We start from the raw sequence: 15,120 nt of genomic DNA on the forward strand, positions 1-15,120 counted from the left end.
AGAGAGACAGAGAGAGAGAGACAGAGAGAGACAGAGACAGAGAGAGAGAGAGACAGAGAGAGACAGAGACAGAGAGAGAGAGAGAGAGAAGCTACATGGCACATGGAAGAGCTAGAGCACTGGGCTTAGAATCAGGAAGATCTGAATTCAAATCTAGCTTTAGATACTTACTAGCCATGTAACCTTGGGCAAGTCACTTAACCCTATTTGACTTGGTTTCCTTATCTGTAAAAGATGCTAGAAATTGAAATAGCAAACCACTCCAGTATCTCTGCCAAGAAAACCCAAATTAGGGTCACAAAGAACAGGAAACAGCTGAAATGGCTGAAGATAAATATATATATACATCTAGTATATAGGAAGAAGATATGTGTATGTATGTGTGTCTGTGTATATATATATATAGTCTCCTTGGCATCCTGTTGGCTCCTGGCATCCCTACAGTCTTATTCAACTGAAAAAGGTAAATCATTGTATTCACCTGAATCAACAATTTGTCAAGCAATTTCTTTTTTAAAAGCAGAATGGGGCAGCTGGGTAGCTCAGTGGATTGAGAACCAGGCCTAGAGATGGGAGGTCCTAGGTTCAAATCTGGCCTCAGACACTTCCCAGCTGTGTGACCCTGGGCAAGTCACTTAACTCCCCTTGCCTAGCCCTTACCACTCTTCTGCCTTGGAACCAATACACAGTGTTGATTCCAAGAAGGAAGGTAAGAGTTTTAAAATAAATAAATAAATGAAAGCAGAACAGCAACTTATCCCAGGATCACCTGTATCTAAATTCTATCAACTATATATTGAAAGAAATGAAATCAAAATAAGTAAAAGTCAGGGACAAGATAAACAATATCACCAACTGACATTTCAAATGATACTTTAAGGGCTGTTAAGTGCTTTAAATAAATTTTCTCAAGTTGAGCATAAAAAAAACTGAAATACCCTATTAAATAAGTACTACAGGTATTATAACCCCATTTTATAGATGAGGAAACTGAGTTTCAGAAATGTAACTGAACTTGCCCATAACTGTAAGGGGCAAAGACAGGATTTGTATTCATTTCTCTCTGATTCCAAGCCCTTTCAAGCCATGTGCTTTCCCATCATGCTCGTTGAAAATCCAGCATCTAAACAATCTGTGTGTTTATAGGATAACGATAGATAGCTAAGATCTAGACATCACTTCAAAGCATGCAAAGCTTTCAGTCTTGCCACAACCCTGGGAGGTTCTATTATTTTCTTCATTTTACAAATGAAGAAATGGAGACAAAAAAGAGGTTAAATGACATACAGGATCACAAAGTTAGTTAAAGCAGAGAAGGCTGAATTTGAATTCAGGTCTTGCTGACTCCAGGTCCAGCACTCTACCTTCTAGCTGCCTCGTATTAGATTTGGGGCGGGAAGGGATTTTCGAAGTCCTCCAACCCAACCCATTCGTTTTCTAGATGATGGGCCACAGGAGGGGCGCAAGGGCAAAGAGATCCCGGACTCCAGGCTCTCCAACTCGAAATCCAAGGACTTTTCCCCATATCACACTGCCTCTGACGTGCAAAGCCATGGACTCTTTCTTTTTTAGAAAAATATAGAACATTAAGGTTGTTGACATCTTGAGTGGCAATAATTTTGAAACACTGCTTCCAATTACGTGATAATTGCTCTCTATGGCACCACGGTCCTGCTGTCCACAAAGGGAGGGAGAGCTTAGATGGGCTCCTGTCTCATGACAGGCTGAAAGATTCCCCTCATGATAGGAAAAGAAGAAATGCTGCCCGTCGTAATCCCACGAGGATGGAGATGCTCAGCAGGAGAACAGAACGGTCTTGGGTAACTCATTCTAATCCTGCTGGAGATAGAAACAGGAAAGTCTCCAGCCTCCCTCATGAGATCTCCAGCAGCCACATTCTGGAGCTCAGAAGGGGGCTTCCTATCCATTCCACCGGCGCCCTCCGCAGAGCTGTTATCACTGGTAAGCCACCACGGAGCAAACTGTACATTGCTGGCATACCACAAGCATGACTGGTGTGATCTGCTGAGCTCTTTCATCTCCCAAGAGCCCAGAACATCACACTCCCAGCCTTCCACACAGATCTGTCTCGATTAGGCTTGTTAGTGTGGTTTAGGAGAAAGAGCCCTGGAATGCGTGCCAGATCTGGGTTCCAATCTGAGCCCCTGAATAGAGGCAGCAACTGCAGAGTGGGACCTCCAAATCAAGAGAATCCTTGCTTAGAATGCTGCATTAAAATGCCATCCCTGGCTCCTCGGAAGTCTCACCTTAAGTGTACCTTCTAGAGAAGAAGACCTTTCCTGGCCCCCCATCACCATCCATCCCTTCCCCTCTAGCTTGTTATTGTTGAGTCATTTCATGATCCCATTTGGGGGTTTTCTTGGGAAAGATATTGGAGTGCTTTGCCATTTCCTTCTCCAGCTCATTTTACAGAAGAGGAAACTGAGGCTAAAAGGGATCTCGACTTGCACAACAGGATAACCTTAGCAGCTAATGAACGTCTGAGACCAGTTTTGAACTCAGGAAGAAGAGTCTTCCTGATTCAAATCTAGTGTTCTAGCCACTGCACCACCACCCAGCAGCTCCTCCCCTCTAGGTTACATGGGAGCTACTTTATAGACACAAAGACTTCTAAATTTCATATTCGGCTGATCAGATCATAATTTAGACTTGAAATCCAACCAAAATCCAACCCCTCACTTTAAGTATGAGAAAACCGAGTCCTTGAAGCATCCAGTGAATTGTTGGAGGTCGTTTTGGAAATGACTACAAGAACCCAAGTCCAGTGACTCTAAGTCCATGAATGCTAGCAGAGGATTAACGAAGCCAATATTAAATAATGTGACTCCATGGACCCATCGACGTAGGTTCTCCTCTCGCTAATAAGATGTCAACATGTGTACATTTACTAGAGCCTAAAAAAGAGACGAGTGATTTGAAAGTCAGTAAATGCTTCAGTTGGAATTTTAATTTCCTTCACTTTCTGTAGGAATCTGAAAGTTGAGGAACAAAATAAGGGAGAGAGAGAGACCTTAAAATCCATCCTATTTTAGAACTTCAACAATTTCAGAAATTCATCACTTACTACCCAGAAGTCACTGCTTTTCCATTTTCATAGAATTTTCCAGCTGATCGGGATGTTCTGGGTTCTCCAGGCCAACAAATTCTCTTTAGAATTAAGGAGAATAAAGGAGATCCAGAGCTGGCATGCTCAAAGTCCGTGAGACAACCAGGATGAAAATGGAGGTCCCTTGACTGAAGCCATATCACAGAATTGAACCTAAGGTTGGTACCACAACCTTGGCCTGGGGCAAATGGCAGACAGTTGCCTCAGTTAAGGCAGGATAATATCTGGGATGGGGGTGGTGAGTCACCTGGCTTCCTATCTGATAGTTTCCCATTTTAGTAAACCAGAATCTCTTAACTAGCAAGAAATAACAACTAACTCTGGTCTCTATGCAACTAAAGGGCTTTAATGGGTGGCGGCACTCTCTAAATCTGTGCCCAGGGGCAAAGCCCCAGTTGCCCCACCCTAATTACCACTCAGTCTGGTCTTCTCTTACAATGTGGGCTCCATTACACCGGCTCCCTGCAGTATAAACAGGTGTGCCTTCGCCTTCTCATCTGAAGGCGATTAATGGAGTATGAAAAGGACCTCATTTCAAGGCAGTTCTACACTTACAGGAGGCCCACGGCACAGACACCAAGAACAACACTTCAGGAAAGCTTCAGGATTCCCATTTAATCTGAAAGGAGGGGAAGCAGCGGTTGAAGCAATATCCAATTTGTCAGAACATTCTTATCAGTCCTCAGAAAATCTGACCACTTAACCTCCCTATTATTAAGTTTCTTCATCTGTAAAATGGGTGGCTTGGATTAGATAACCTCTTAGGTCCCTTTTAGTGATAGATTTATAAATTACCCATATTTATTTTTGTCTGGTTGTTTTCAGTCAGGTCTGACTCTTCATGGCCCCATTTGGGGTTTCCTTGGTGAAGATACTAGAGTGGGTTGCCATTTTCTTCTTTTACAGATGAGGAAACTGAGGCAACATACATCCACACACTCAAATGGACATGCCAACTCTTTAAAGAATGATGCTTTTCAGGGGCAGCTGGGTAGCTCAGTGGATTGAGAGTCAGGTCAGACACTTCCCAGCTGTGTGACCCTGGGCAAGTCATTTGACCGCCATTGCCCACCCTTACCACTCTTCCACCTAGGAGCCAATACACAGAAGTTAAGGGTTGAAAAAAAAATGATGCTTTCCAGCAGATAAACCTAGCTGAGAAACTCTCATGAAAACTCTCCTGGTAAAGAGATTTCAGAAATTCAGCCCTATGAGGCCATAGTTTATGCTTTCTTTGGTGCATATAATCCATTCTGGCATTACCAACTGGCTGGGTAATGGATGCCAGCAGATACCATAGCCAACAATATCACAGCTTCATCGTAAGGTCAAGTTAACATTAAAAAAAAAAAATCACAGCCTATAGTAAAGGGCAGATTACAAACTACAGTAAAGCCAGGTTGCCTGTGCTGGTGCCTGCTGTGTTTTTAAAGCAGCAGTTTCCTTGAGGGCAAAAATAGTGCCCAGGAGAGGCTGATCTTTTGGCATCAGAAATAACCACAAACAAATTGATTTGAGAAAGTTTAGCTCAGAAGAAAAAAAAAATCTTTTCAGAAATAGAGGAGACAGAAGAGGGAGGGAAAGCGGAGAGAATGAAAAGCTGGGAGTTATACTGCTTAGAAATTCATACCAACATCATAGAGAAGCGCCGGTTTAAGGCGGGGAGTCCCCCCAAACTCCCAGAATACCTCCCTGCTTCTCAAAGCCTAAGCATAAGGACTTGAGGTTCCAGGCTTCGTTCAAACGATTGGTAACCCTACATAGTCAGCTGTGGCCATGGACAAGCATGTATTTCAGCCCCTTTATACCAAGCCCCGCCATGGGGATGGGGCAGACACAAGGGCTGAACCTGGGATTTCACAGTACAGTAAACTCCCACATGAGAGCATTTCCTGCACATAGACTGGCACCTTTTCTGCAACTTATGAAACTTGCTTGGGGCATGGAGGGGTTAAATGAATTTATTGCCCGGGTCGCACAGTCAGTAGGTGCCAGGAGAAGGACTTCCTCACTCTATCTGCCTTATCAGAGCTGACCCTAGACTAGAAATACAAAGACAAACATGAAACAAGCCCAATCCTTCGAGAATCTGAAGTCTTATCAGTAACTTCTACTTTAGTGCAGCTAGCTGTTCAGTAGATAGAGTCAGAAGATTCCTTTTTATCAGTTCAAATCCGTGTGACCCTGGGCAAGTCACTTAACCCTGTTTGCCTCAATGTCCTCATATGTAAAATCTGTAAAACTATAAATTACAAAGCCATTTAGGGTAGAACGAGTAAAATCCTTAGAAATTCCCCCATGCCATTGAAATCAGAGATCTGGTTGGCAACTATATACCTAAATACATACATAAATAGTTATAACTATTATATATAACTATGTTTTTTATATATATATGATATATATAAACCCATTAAAAACCCCAAATGCTATTAAAAGCTGACATTTGGTGACTAAAGAGGGCAAAGATAGCTTCATTATTTCATTTGAGCTCTACAACACTGTAGGTATTAGGAACCACATTTTCTAAATGAGAAAACTAAGGCTACCATCAGACCAGGATTCCTTGTCTTCTATGGCATAGTGGATAGAATGCTGTATTCAGATCTCCCCTTAGACACTTATTAGCCAAGTGACCTTGGACAAGTCACTGAACCAAGTTTCAGTACCCTCAGCAAGAAGTAATATAAAAATAACACCTACCCCCGCCCCAGAGGAGGTGAAATAAGTTAATGCATGTAAAATACTATACAAACCTTTCAGGTAGGGCTATATAAATTCAGCTATTATTATTGTATTGCCTTCCATTTCCTTTCCTGAGAGAAAGTTGGATGAAGGATGGACAAGGAGGGTAGAGAACCCTCCAGGACACTGAGAACCTAAGGGATACCTTAGGGGAATGAGAGGAAGGGAGGTAGACAGCTAGATGGCTCCATGGGAATGAGTGCTAAAGACTTGAGTTTGAATCTTGCCTTAGATACATGCAGTTGTATTTTTTTAAACTCTTATCTTCTGTCTCCTAATCAAGACTAAGTATCGGTTCCAAGGCAGAAGGGTGATAAGGGATAGTCATTTGGGGTTAAATGACTTGTCCAGGGTCATACAACTAGAAAATGTCTGAGGCCAGACATGAACCCAGGATCTTCTCTCCCCAAGCATGGCTCTCTATGCAATGAGCCACCTAGCTACCCTTAGATGACATCTAAGGTCTCTATCCGCTCTAAATCTATGATTCTGTGAAGGAATATCTCAAACAATGAGTAGCCAATGTTACAGAAAAAAAGGCAGTGGGAAAAGACGCAGATAGTTTTGTTTCTAAAATAAGTATTTGAGGGGGCAGCTGGGTAGCTCAGTGGATGGAGAACCAGGCCTAGAAATGGGAGGTCCTGGGTTCAAATCTGGCTTCAGATACTTCCCAGATGTGTGACCCTGGGCAAGTCACTTGACCCCCATTGCCTAGCCCTTACCACTCTTCTGTGGTACACAATACCCAGTATTGACTCCAAGAAGGAAGATAAGGGTCTTAAAAATAAATAAATAAACAAATAAACAAACAAACAAACAAACAAATAAATAAATGAGTGAGTAAATAAGTAAATAAGTGAATAAATAAATAAATAAGTAAATAAATAAATAAATAAATAAAATAAAATATGTATTTGAGACCTGATCAGAAAAGGGAGGGAGCATAGAAATAAGTTTTCTGTAATCAAGGAAATATGAGGAGGGAAAGACATGATGGTTAAAATGAGAAACACAACTGATCTAGTATGGAGCTCTTGTCAGATCTTTCAACTTTTTTTTAACTACATAAATACATGGGACAAAAAGCCCCCTGTGTGTCAAACTGTCTTAATTAAGATACAAGGTAGAGGACGAGTTTTCTTCTTAACTTCATATCCGTCTTTTGATCAAGGAGGGCAGTTTCAGTTCCTGTATATTTTACAAAACCACAAAGTCATCCTGGGAAAATAGGTAACCACACTCGCTGTGAAATGCCATTTGGGGAATCCACTACCATGCTGTTCTAGAAGTATTTAAAATTTTAAAAGTCCAGGATTTGCTTAGGGATTTGTGGCTTTAGGGATTTTTCTTGGCATCCACACAATTCTAGAACGTCAGAGTTTGAAAGAGCCTTTGTGATCATTGAAGCTAGTTCATCCTTTGGAAGATGAGGAAATAGTCTCATGGTGGGAAAAAGTGACTCTTTAAGCCAAGAGAGGCAGTGTAGTCCAATGGACAGAGATGAATTGGGGGTTTGATGATATGGATGTGAATGCCAGTTTTGCCACTTACAACCTGCATAACGTTGGCCAAAGCTTCAGTTTCCATCTATTAAGTGAGAAAGTTGGACTTGATCCCTATAGTCCCTTCTAGCTCTTCATCTATGACCCAGGCTAAAAGAGAACATGGGAAGAGAATGAGCCCTGGAGTCAGTGGACCTGGATTCAAATCCCATCTTTAATGCTCATTATCTGTATCATCTTTGACAAGTTCCTTTACTTCCTTGGGTCTATTTCCCGATCTGTAAAACGAGAGAGTTGCATCAGATGGCCTCTGTCTAGTAGGATATGTGGCGCAGAAGGTCCTAGATTTAGGGAAGCAGAGCTAGAGCTCAGACTCAGGTCTCTCAGTGATCCAGCGCCTTCTCTCCTTGGCACTGTACAGCCGTACTGTCTCCAGTGCCAATCAGGGTCCTTATAGCCAGTCTAGTACACAGATCTCTAGGATTAGAACCCAAGACCAAAGTAAAGATCATCTTCTCTCATCACCAGTACATTCTCAGTGACCACATCTGAATTATATTACCCATCTTCTATATTATCCATGAAAAATGTCAAATCCCAGAAGAGCCTTCATATTCCACGCAGGGGAATCTAAATGGACTCCCATACCAGGGCCAGTGCATACAAGAGGAGGAAAAAGTAATCACCTATTAGCCCAGGCAAAGCAGAATTAGCAGTGGTAAGCTGGTCCTGTCCCACCCCCACCCCCTCCCCTGAAAACATAATGATCTAAATCCAAAGGAGTAACTCAGGGATTATTGGCTGCTGCGTCTGGGATTGCACCTGCCAATAGCTTGGACAACCAACTGTCATGTGCATAGACGATGGAATCCACAGAGCAAGTGCATGGAATAGTGAGAAGAACCCTGCCCTGGGCTTGTCAGGAAACAAGAGTTCTAGTTCTAGTCCCTTATTAATACTAAACAAACTGGGTTCTAATCCTAGAACTGTCGTAGGGGCTGGAGGACCTTACCCAATCAGCAACCCCCTTCCCCAGCCTTTGAAAAATGGGAAGAGGGATAAAATAGACATCAGGGAGCTTGCTTTGGAGCCCTGATCAAGTTTTGTAGCCTGTTAGGGAAGGGATGCTCAGTGAGCATCTAACACACACTGAGGCTGTCAACTTTGTCTAACTCTGCCTCCCTTAAATCCAGTTCTTGAGGGGGCAGCTGGGTAGCTCAGTGGATTGAGAGTCAGGCCTAGAGATGAGAGGTCCTAGGTTCAAATCTGGCCTCAGACACTCCCCATCTGTGTGACCCTGGACAAGTCACTTGACCCCCATTGCCCACCCTTACCACTCTTCCACCTAGGAGCCAATACATAGAAATTAAGGGTTAAAAAGAAAACAAAAATCCAATTCTTGAGAAAGTCAAAACATCATCCTGAAATGTCATTGATCCCCTTCAAAAACAAATGACCAATAACAACAAAAACAACACATACTGGGGCAATTAGGTGGCTCAGTGGATAGAGAGCCAGGCCTGGAGGTAGGAAGATCTGAGTTCAAATATGACCTGATACTTCCTAACTGTGTGACCTTGGGCAAGTCACTTAACCCCAGTTGCCTAGTCCTTACCACTCCTCTGCCTTGGAACCAATATTCAGTATTGATTCTAAAATGGAAGGTAATGATTTAAACACACACACACACACACACACACACACACACACACACACACACACACACACAAGTGAGCGAGATGAGCACTTGCTGGTGATGCTTTGGAGAAATTTCTCTGCTGCCAGACACAGGTTGGACTCTAGGACCTGGGAGATCCCTTCCAAATTGGACTCTGTCTTTCTGTCTACATCTCCAAGCCTTGGCTTCCCCCCTGTAGAATGACGGCTTTAACAGGATGAATTCTACGATTCCTTACAGCTTTAATATCCCATAATTCATTCAAATGTCAGTCAAACCCTTTACTTTTCTTCCTTTAGCCTACTAACACATGGCTTTCAATCAATAAACATTTCTAAAGCACCTACTATGTACCTGGCCCTGTGTTTGGTACTAAAGATGGAAAGAAAAAAGCAAAACAATCTTTGCCCTAAAGAAGCTCATATTCTATTTTAGGGAAGATATGTACAAAGAGAAGGAAGTATAAATTTCTTTCTCATTACTTCTGTTCCAGGACCTGCCCAAGACCCATCTCTAGGCTTATTACAAGACTCAGAAACCTCTCCTTTATCTTGTTCTAAAATATGACTTGCTCTTAATGAATGAGCTCTCTCTTTCCTTAGGCAGTTCCTCCACCCCCCCCAAAGTCTTCCCCAGGATTATTCATCTCATTTACAAAGAATAGAGGAAGGACTAAGGATCTTCAATTCCCTTACTCCTTGGTTCTTAGGATTTAAAGCTAGCAAGGCCCTTGCTGGTCATCTTCTCCTATGAGCCCATTTTACAGATGAGGAATCAAAATCCCACAGATTAAGTCACTTGCTCAAGGTCACCCAGGTTCTAAGTAGCAAATGGCATTCTCGCCCAAGGCCCTCCAGACAGTTCTCTACTATTGTCCTATTTGCTTAGGAATGAATTAACAGTCACCATTTCTTTACCTTTAGCCATTCTTTCACACTAGGCTCCTGGGAACTTTGTCCAGGTTTTGGTCCATCAAGGATCTCCCCTTCCCCACACAGCAAACAAAACATTTTCCATTCAGAAACTGAAGAGATGGCAGACAACTCGCCTAAGTCTTTCCAGGCTCTACAACGATGCCCAAAGAACAGATTTCCTGACCCTTCTTTACAATGAAACCGGGACATTTTCCCACTGACAGTCCCCCCCCCCACATGACAGTGAGCCTGAGCATGGCCAACCCCGGGCACAGAGCAAACACTAATGTCACGCTTTCCTTTGCGGTGTGCCAGCTAAGGAGGATGGGCTGCTCGCAGGATTACTGCTGCTCTGACTCACAGTCATCTTTATGCCTTAATGAGGCAGCTATGCCAACTCTGTTGCCTGCATAAAGATGGCACAAACACCAGCTTTCACAAGTGCACTGGATTCCAAGTCATCCCAGGCTTCCCTGCAGATAGCTTCATTCTAAAGCACCCACCCACACACCCCACCCCCACCAAAAAATACCACCCTAGGAAGCCACCTGGGGAAACTTCAGAAAGCCCTCTGGAGAGAGCTCTCCTTGGGCAACTGCCCATCAAACCCAAACGTTCTGGGAAGAGGAGAAAGGCCCACAGGAGGACTCTGACCCCCCCCCCCCTCCAGGGCATCAATGAAAGCCCACAAAAGCTGATTCAGCAACTTACATAAAGAGGCTGAGATCAAGAACCCCCCCCCCAAGTTCTAGCTAAGGCAAAGAGGAAGTCTCTACCATTGCCTTTAACCCAACTATCCACTGACAGCTATATCAGGTCATTGGAACCTACAGGTGTTTGTTAAATGCATCAATCCAAACCTTCAAAACTTTCTCTAGTCCTAATAACCTGAATCAGTCCCATAGGGAACAGTTTCCTGGCACTCAAAGCCTGCTGCGTCTCTGAAACTAGGAAAATCTGTTTTAAGCGTCTCCAGAGGGATACAAGAATACAAGGATGGGGTGGGGGGAAGAAGGGAGTGGTCTTTATGCATAGCATTTTCTCTCAAAAATCCCAGCAGCGAGGTTTCCTCAGCAGCCACTCCCTTCATCTGGATAAGCCCTCTTAGAAAGAGAAGAGGAATTGCCCATCCCAGCCCAGGCTCTTCCTTCCTCGCATACATTTCACAGAGAGCTCTGCAACCTGCCTTCCCTTCCCAGGCAGGCTGTCATCTACATGTGGGAAGTTTTCACCACTGCTGGCTAGAACCCCACCTCCTTTGGCGTTGCATCCCAAGGGAGTCTGGTGGCTGCCTTTTGCAGTTCCACAGTCATGCCCCTCTGAGCCCAAGGGTTTCTGGAGATCGGGGCTTTTTCCCAGTGTTCAAAGCGTCCTGAGGTCGTAGCCCTTGGATGCAACTGAATGTCAGTCCTTCATGTGTTGAAAACGGGGCTCCTTTAAAAGCTGACGCAGGGGCAGCCGAAGGGCTTGTGGCCCTCTCCCTCACCAGCTACTAGAATCCCTATTCCAACTTTTCAAAAGGTCATTAACATTCTCCATGGAACCAGCTCCGTCTTATGCCAACCTCAGACACCTCCAAAACCCTCCCCCCTCCCCCCTCAACCACCCAAAGACCAGATCCCGGGGCTTTGACTTACAATGCTTTTAAATGTGCCACAAAGAGAAACAGCCCAAAATAGGGTTTGGAAACCCCTGGAACCCCATCCCATATTGGAGAAATCTGTAGTGGGAAGGAAAGACCTTTCTGGGGGGAAGGAAAAATAGAACTAAATGGCAGGACCATTGGGCACAATCCTGCGTTGATGGGGGGTCTGAGATGCCATGGAGTGAAGGTTAGATAAGAGAAGTTAAACTACCCCTCACCAGGCACCAGGCTCTGGGTTGGGCAAAGGGGAAACAAAACAGAGGAAGGGGAGTATAGAGATGTCCAAATCGGAGCCCCTCCTTCGGTTCTGATCGGGAATATGGGAGAGGGGGGGTGCGTGCCTCCATTCCACTTTTTGCTGGGAATCGCATTCATTAGTCTCAGCATCCTTCCCCTCCCCCCAGGCTAAGGCTGAGGAACACCTTGCGGTTAACTTGGATCTGGGGAATAACAGGCTAGCCCAGCCAAGCTCCTTAGCCAAGCCCCGCAAAGTTCTCCCAGGTAGGCTAAGGCCCCTCTAAAATTCTGGTGCAAAGTTGGATTTCTGCGATGCACGACAAGGTGCCAGGGTCCACTTCTCTTACCCCTGGGCAGAGAGAGTGGCCGGAGTAATGAGGCACCCCCCCCCCCCCCGCCTAAGCCGGGTTGGGGTAGCTCGCGGCCCCAGGTTCGCTTCCTCAAGGTAGAGGATCGGCGCGGGTACGGACCACCAGCAGCAGCACCATCTGCTGTGGCGCCTCCTTCTCACCTGGTCTGACGGCCTTGAAGGTGACGGACTCCTTGCAGCTCTGGAGAACTCCCAACACGTCGTAGCGGGGCAAGCCGGACACGCGGACGCCGTGCACTTCCAGCAGCAGCTCGCCCTCGGTCATACTGCTGCCCTCGCCGCTGCTAGTAAGCCCTAGCTCGGCTTCGGGCTCCACGGAGCCCACGTAGGGGAACTCGCCGTACTCGGCTCCCCCCAAGACTGTGAGCCCCAGCTCGCCCTGGGGCCCCCGGGTCACGGTGCACTGATGCACCTTGGTGGTCCAGTGATTCTTCTTCTGGACGACTTTCGACATGGTGCTGGGTGGGCGCGCGGAGCCCCCTCAGCCCTTCAGCCCCGAAACACACTCGAGTGCACACGCACACGCGAGCTGCCCCGCAGATCCACAGGAATGAGAAACAGGTGGCCCCCGACAGCAGCAGCTCCAGCCCTGAAGATCAGCTAGGGCACAGAAGGGGCATGTCCCCAGAGGGCATCCCCGAAGACTGACGCGTCCGAAAGAAACTTTGCCCGCTCGCCTTCCCCCAGCTCAAGCCATCCTTAGGCAAACTTTCTCGGCGCCTCCGGGCTCCCGCCCCAGCCCGCGGCCAGCTTTGTTTGCATTCCAGTCCCCGGAGATCCACGCAGCTCAGCCGGCCCCGGGCGCCCAGGGAGCGCAGCCCACTCCGGGCTAGTGCCTTCCTCTTCTCCCTCTCTCCTGCCTCCCTGCGCGTTGGGCTTCCTCCCGGACGCTCTCCCCGGACGCGCTGCTCCCCCAAGGTGGGCTTCAGCAAGAGCTAACCTTTCCGGACCAGTTTCCCAGGAGCCCCGAGCCCAACTCAAGGTGGAGGGCACGTCGGAGGGGAAGGAGGCTGGAGGCGGGAGGGAAGGGACCGCGGCCCCTTTAAACAGCTACAAAGGCTCGGCTTGTTTTGTTACATTTCATTCTATTCCGTCCCACCGAGCTCCACGACCGGCGATAGTAAACGCGCGCGCCTGCGCCCTGAAGCCGCTACCTCCTTCCCCGCCCCCTCCCCTTCGCATGAGATTCCAAAGTTCTTCCCGCTGGGTCCTAACGCCGCGCCATTCCCGGGCGCAAACTACCCCCTCTGCTCCGATGCATCAGTCCAGCAACTTCGGAGAGGCGGGTGGTTTTCCTTTCCTCGCACTACCCTGCTTAGGGTCTGTTTTCAACAGTTTTTTTTTTCTTCTGTATCAGAACGATTTAGAATGGGGTCTCGTCGGGATCAGAGCTTTCGATCCCCAGACGCCGCCGGACAGGCAGACCGGGATCCAGCACGCAGCCACGCCGACCCTGAGCCTATTAACCTCCTTTGGCCAGTGGCCAAGCCGGCTGCCAGTCAGGGAGCCGGCCCAGCCCGCCCCTCCCTTTCCCGCTTGGACTCTGACTCCCCGAGGCCAGCCTGGGAGGCGTGGGGACTGACTGCGCAGGGCCGGCCGGGGCAGGGCTCAGCCAGCTGATCTGCCCCGCCGAACGAGGACTGAACGGACCCCGCACACTTCTTCCGCCGGCCTTGATCCCCTGCCCTTATAGGGGACAGGCGCACCCGGATGGCCAAAGCCACTCTCCTGGGAGGAAGACTGGGCTCTGCTCCCCTCCTCTCCATCCCCGGGGGTGTGGTTCTCCTTGGGGACCAAAGGCGAGCCCATCTGGGCTTCATGTGAATCACATGTTGGCGACTTCTTAAAGAGCTCCAAGGGCGGCGGAGAAAGCCCTGGATCATGCAGTCTGAAAACCTGAGTACGAATCCTGACTTGGCTTTGTGTTCTTGCTGTGTGACGTTTGGGCAAAGCACTCCAACTCTCTGGGCCTCTCAATTTCTTCCTTTGTAAAATGAGAAAGTTGTACCAATTCAATTCTAAAGTTCCTTCCGGGTTTTGATCTAAGATTCTACCGAGACGTTGGAAGACTAATAAAGAAAGGCATTTGGGGGAGCTGGGGGTCTCTCTAAACCTCTCTCAGTCTAGTAGCAATCCTGCTGTTCTCTCTCTGGCCACTCTATGCACTCTGACCCTTTGGGTTACTCAATCGCTAGAGCAAACGCTCTCGTGTATGTTAATGAATGTCCAAGGACTGTAGATGAGGCAAGGAAAGCTGTGACGCAAGAAGGGAGAACGACAAGCATTGGGCTTGTTTCTAACCATCCCTGCCTCTCAGGTGCTTGGCTTACTGGCAAAGTCCCCAGCACTCAGCCATCATCTTTTGCTGGTTGCTCATCTCTGCTGCAGAATTCTTGCCCGTACAGGACTCTCCAGAGTTATATAACAGACTTCTGTGGCATGGGTGAGGGGTACCAACGCAGAGAGCTGGCTGGAAGCAATCCCAAAGGAAGGGAGGTGGCTAATTCTCAGACCTGACCCCCTCACTCACAAGAAACCCCTAAACTGGGCAAACTCTCACATTTTCAATATGGGAGCGATTTAGGAAGCCATTAAAATACTAAAGAGGGAAGGAGTTTGGAGGGGACATGGGGGAGTGTCAGTGGCACAGAATGCTGCAGGTACTCTTGGACATAAGCAATTTAGACGATTATTCTTTTTGCTTTGTTACAAGGAAGGTTCAGCTCCTCAAAGGGAAGAAATATCTCGAGTGTGATGGAAAAGCAAAAGGCATCAATAAAACTTTAAATGCACACATATGTGTTCTAAATAAAAAGTTTACATTAAAACCCCTAAAGACTATGTTGAGCGATCCAAAAATAATTGTTAGCACTGCTGTCTTGCTTTAAGATTCGCAAAGCAC

The 15,120-nt window shown here is 46.7% G+C and overlaps 1 protein-coding gene across 1 annotated transcript in view; it reads right to left on the bottom strand.

Annotated features, from left to right (window-relative positions):
* The window catches only part of MAGI1 (membrane associated guanylate kinase, WW and PDZ domain containing 1), a 767,369-nt gene extending 754,697 nt beyond the window's left edge, over positions 1-12,672 (bottom strand). Inside the window, exon 1 of the mRNA XM_044675760.1 lies at positions 12,360-12,672. Coding sequence (XP_044531695.1) covers positions 12,360-12,672 — 313 coding nt within the window. The remainder of the gene's footprint in view (positions 1-12,359) is intronic.
* Positions 12,673-15,120: the final 2,448 nt, after the last annotated feature.

The sequence above is a fragment of the Gracilinanus agilis genome, chromosome 1 (genome assembly GCF_016433145.1).
Source record: "Gracilinanus agilis isolate LMUSP501 chromosome 1, AgileGrace, whole genome shotgun sequence".
Classification (NCBI taxonomy): Eukaryota; Metazoa; Chordata; class Mammalia; order Didelphimorphia; family Didelphidae; genus Gracilinanus; species Gracilinanus agilis.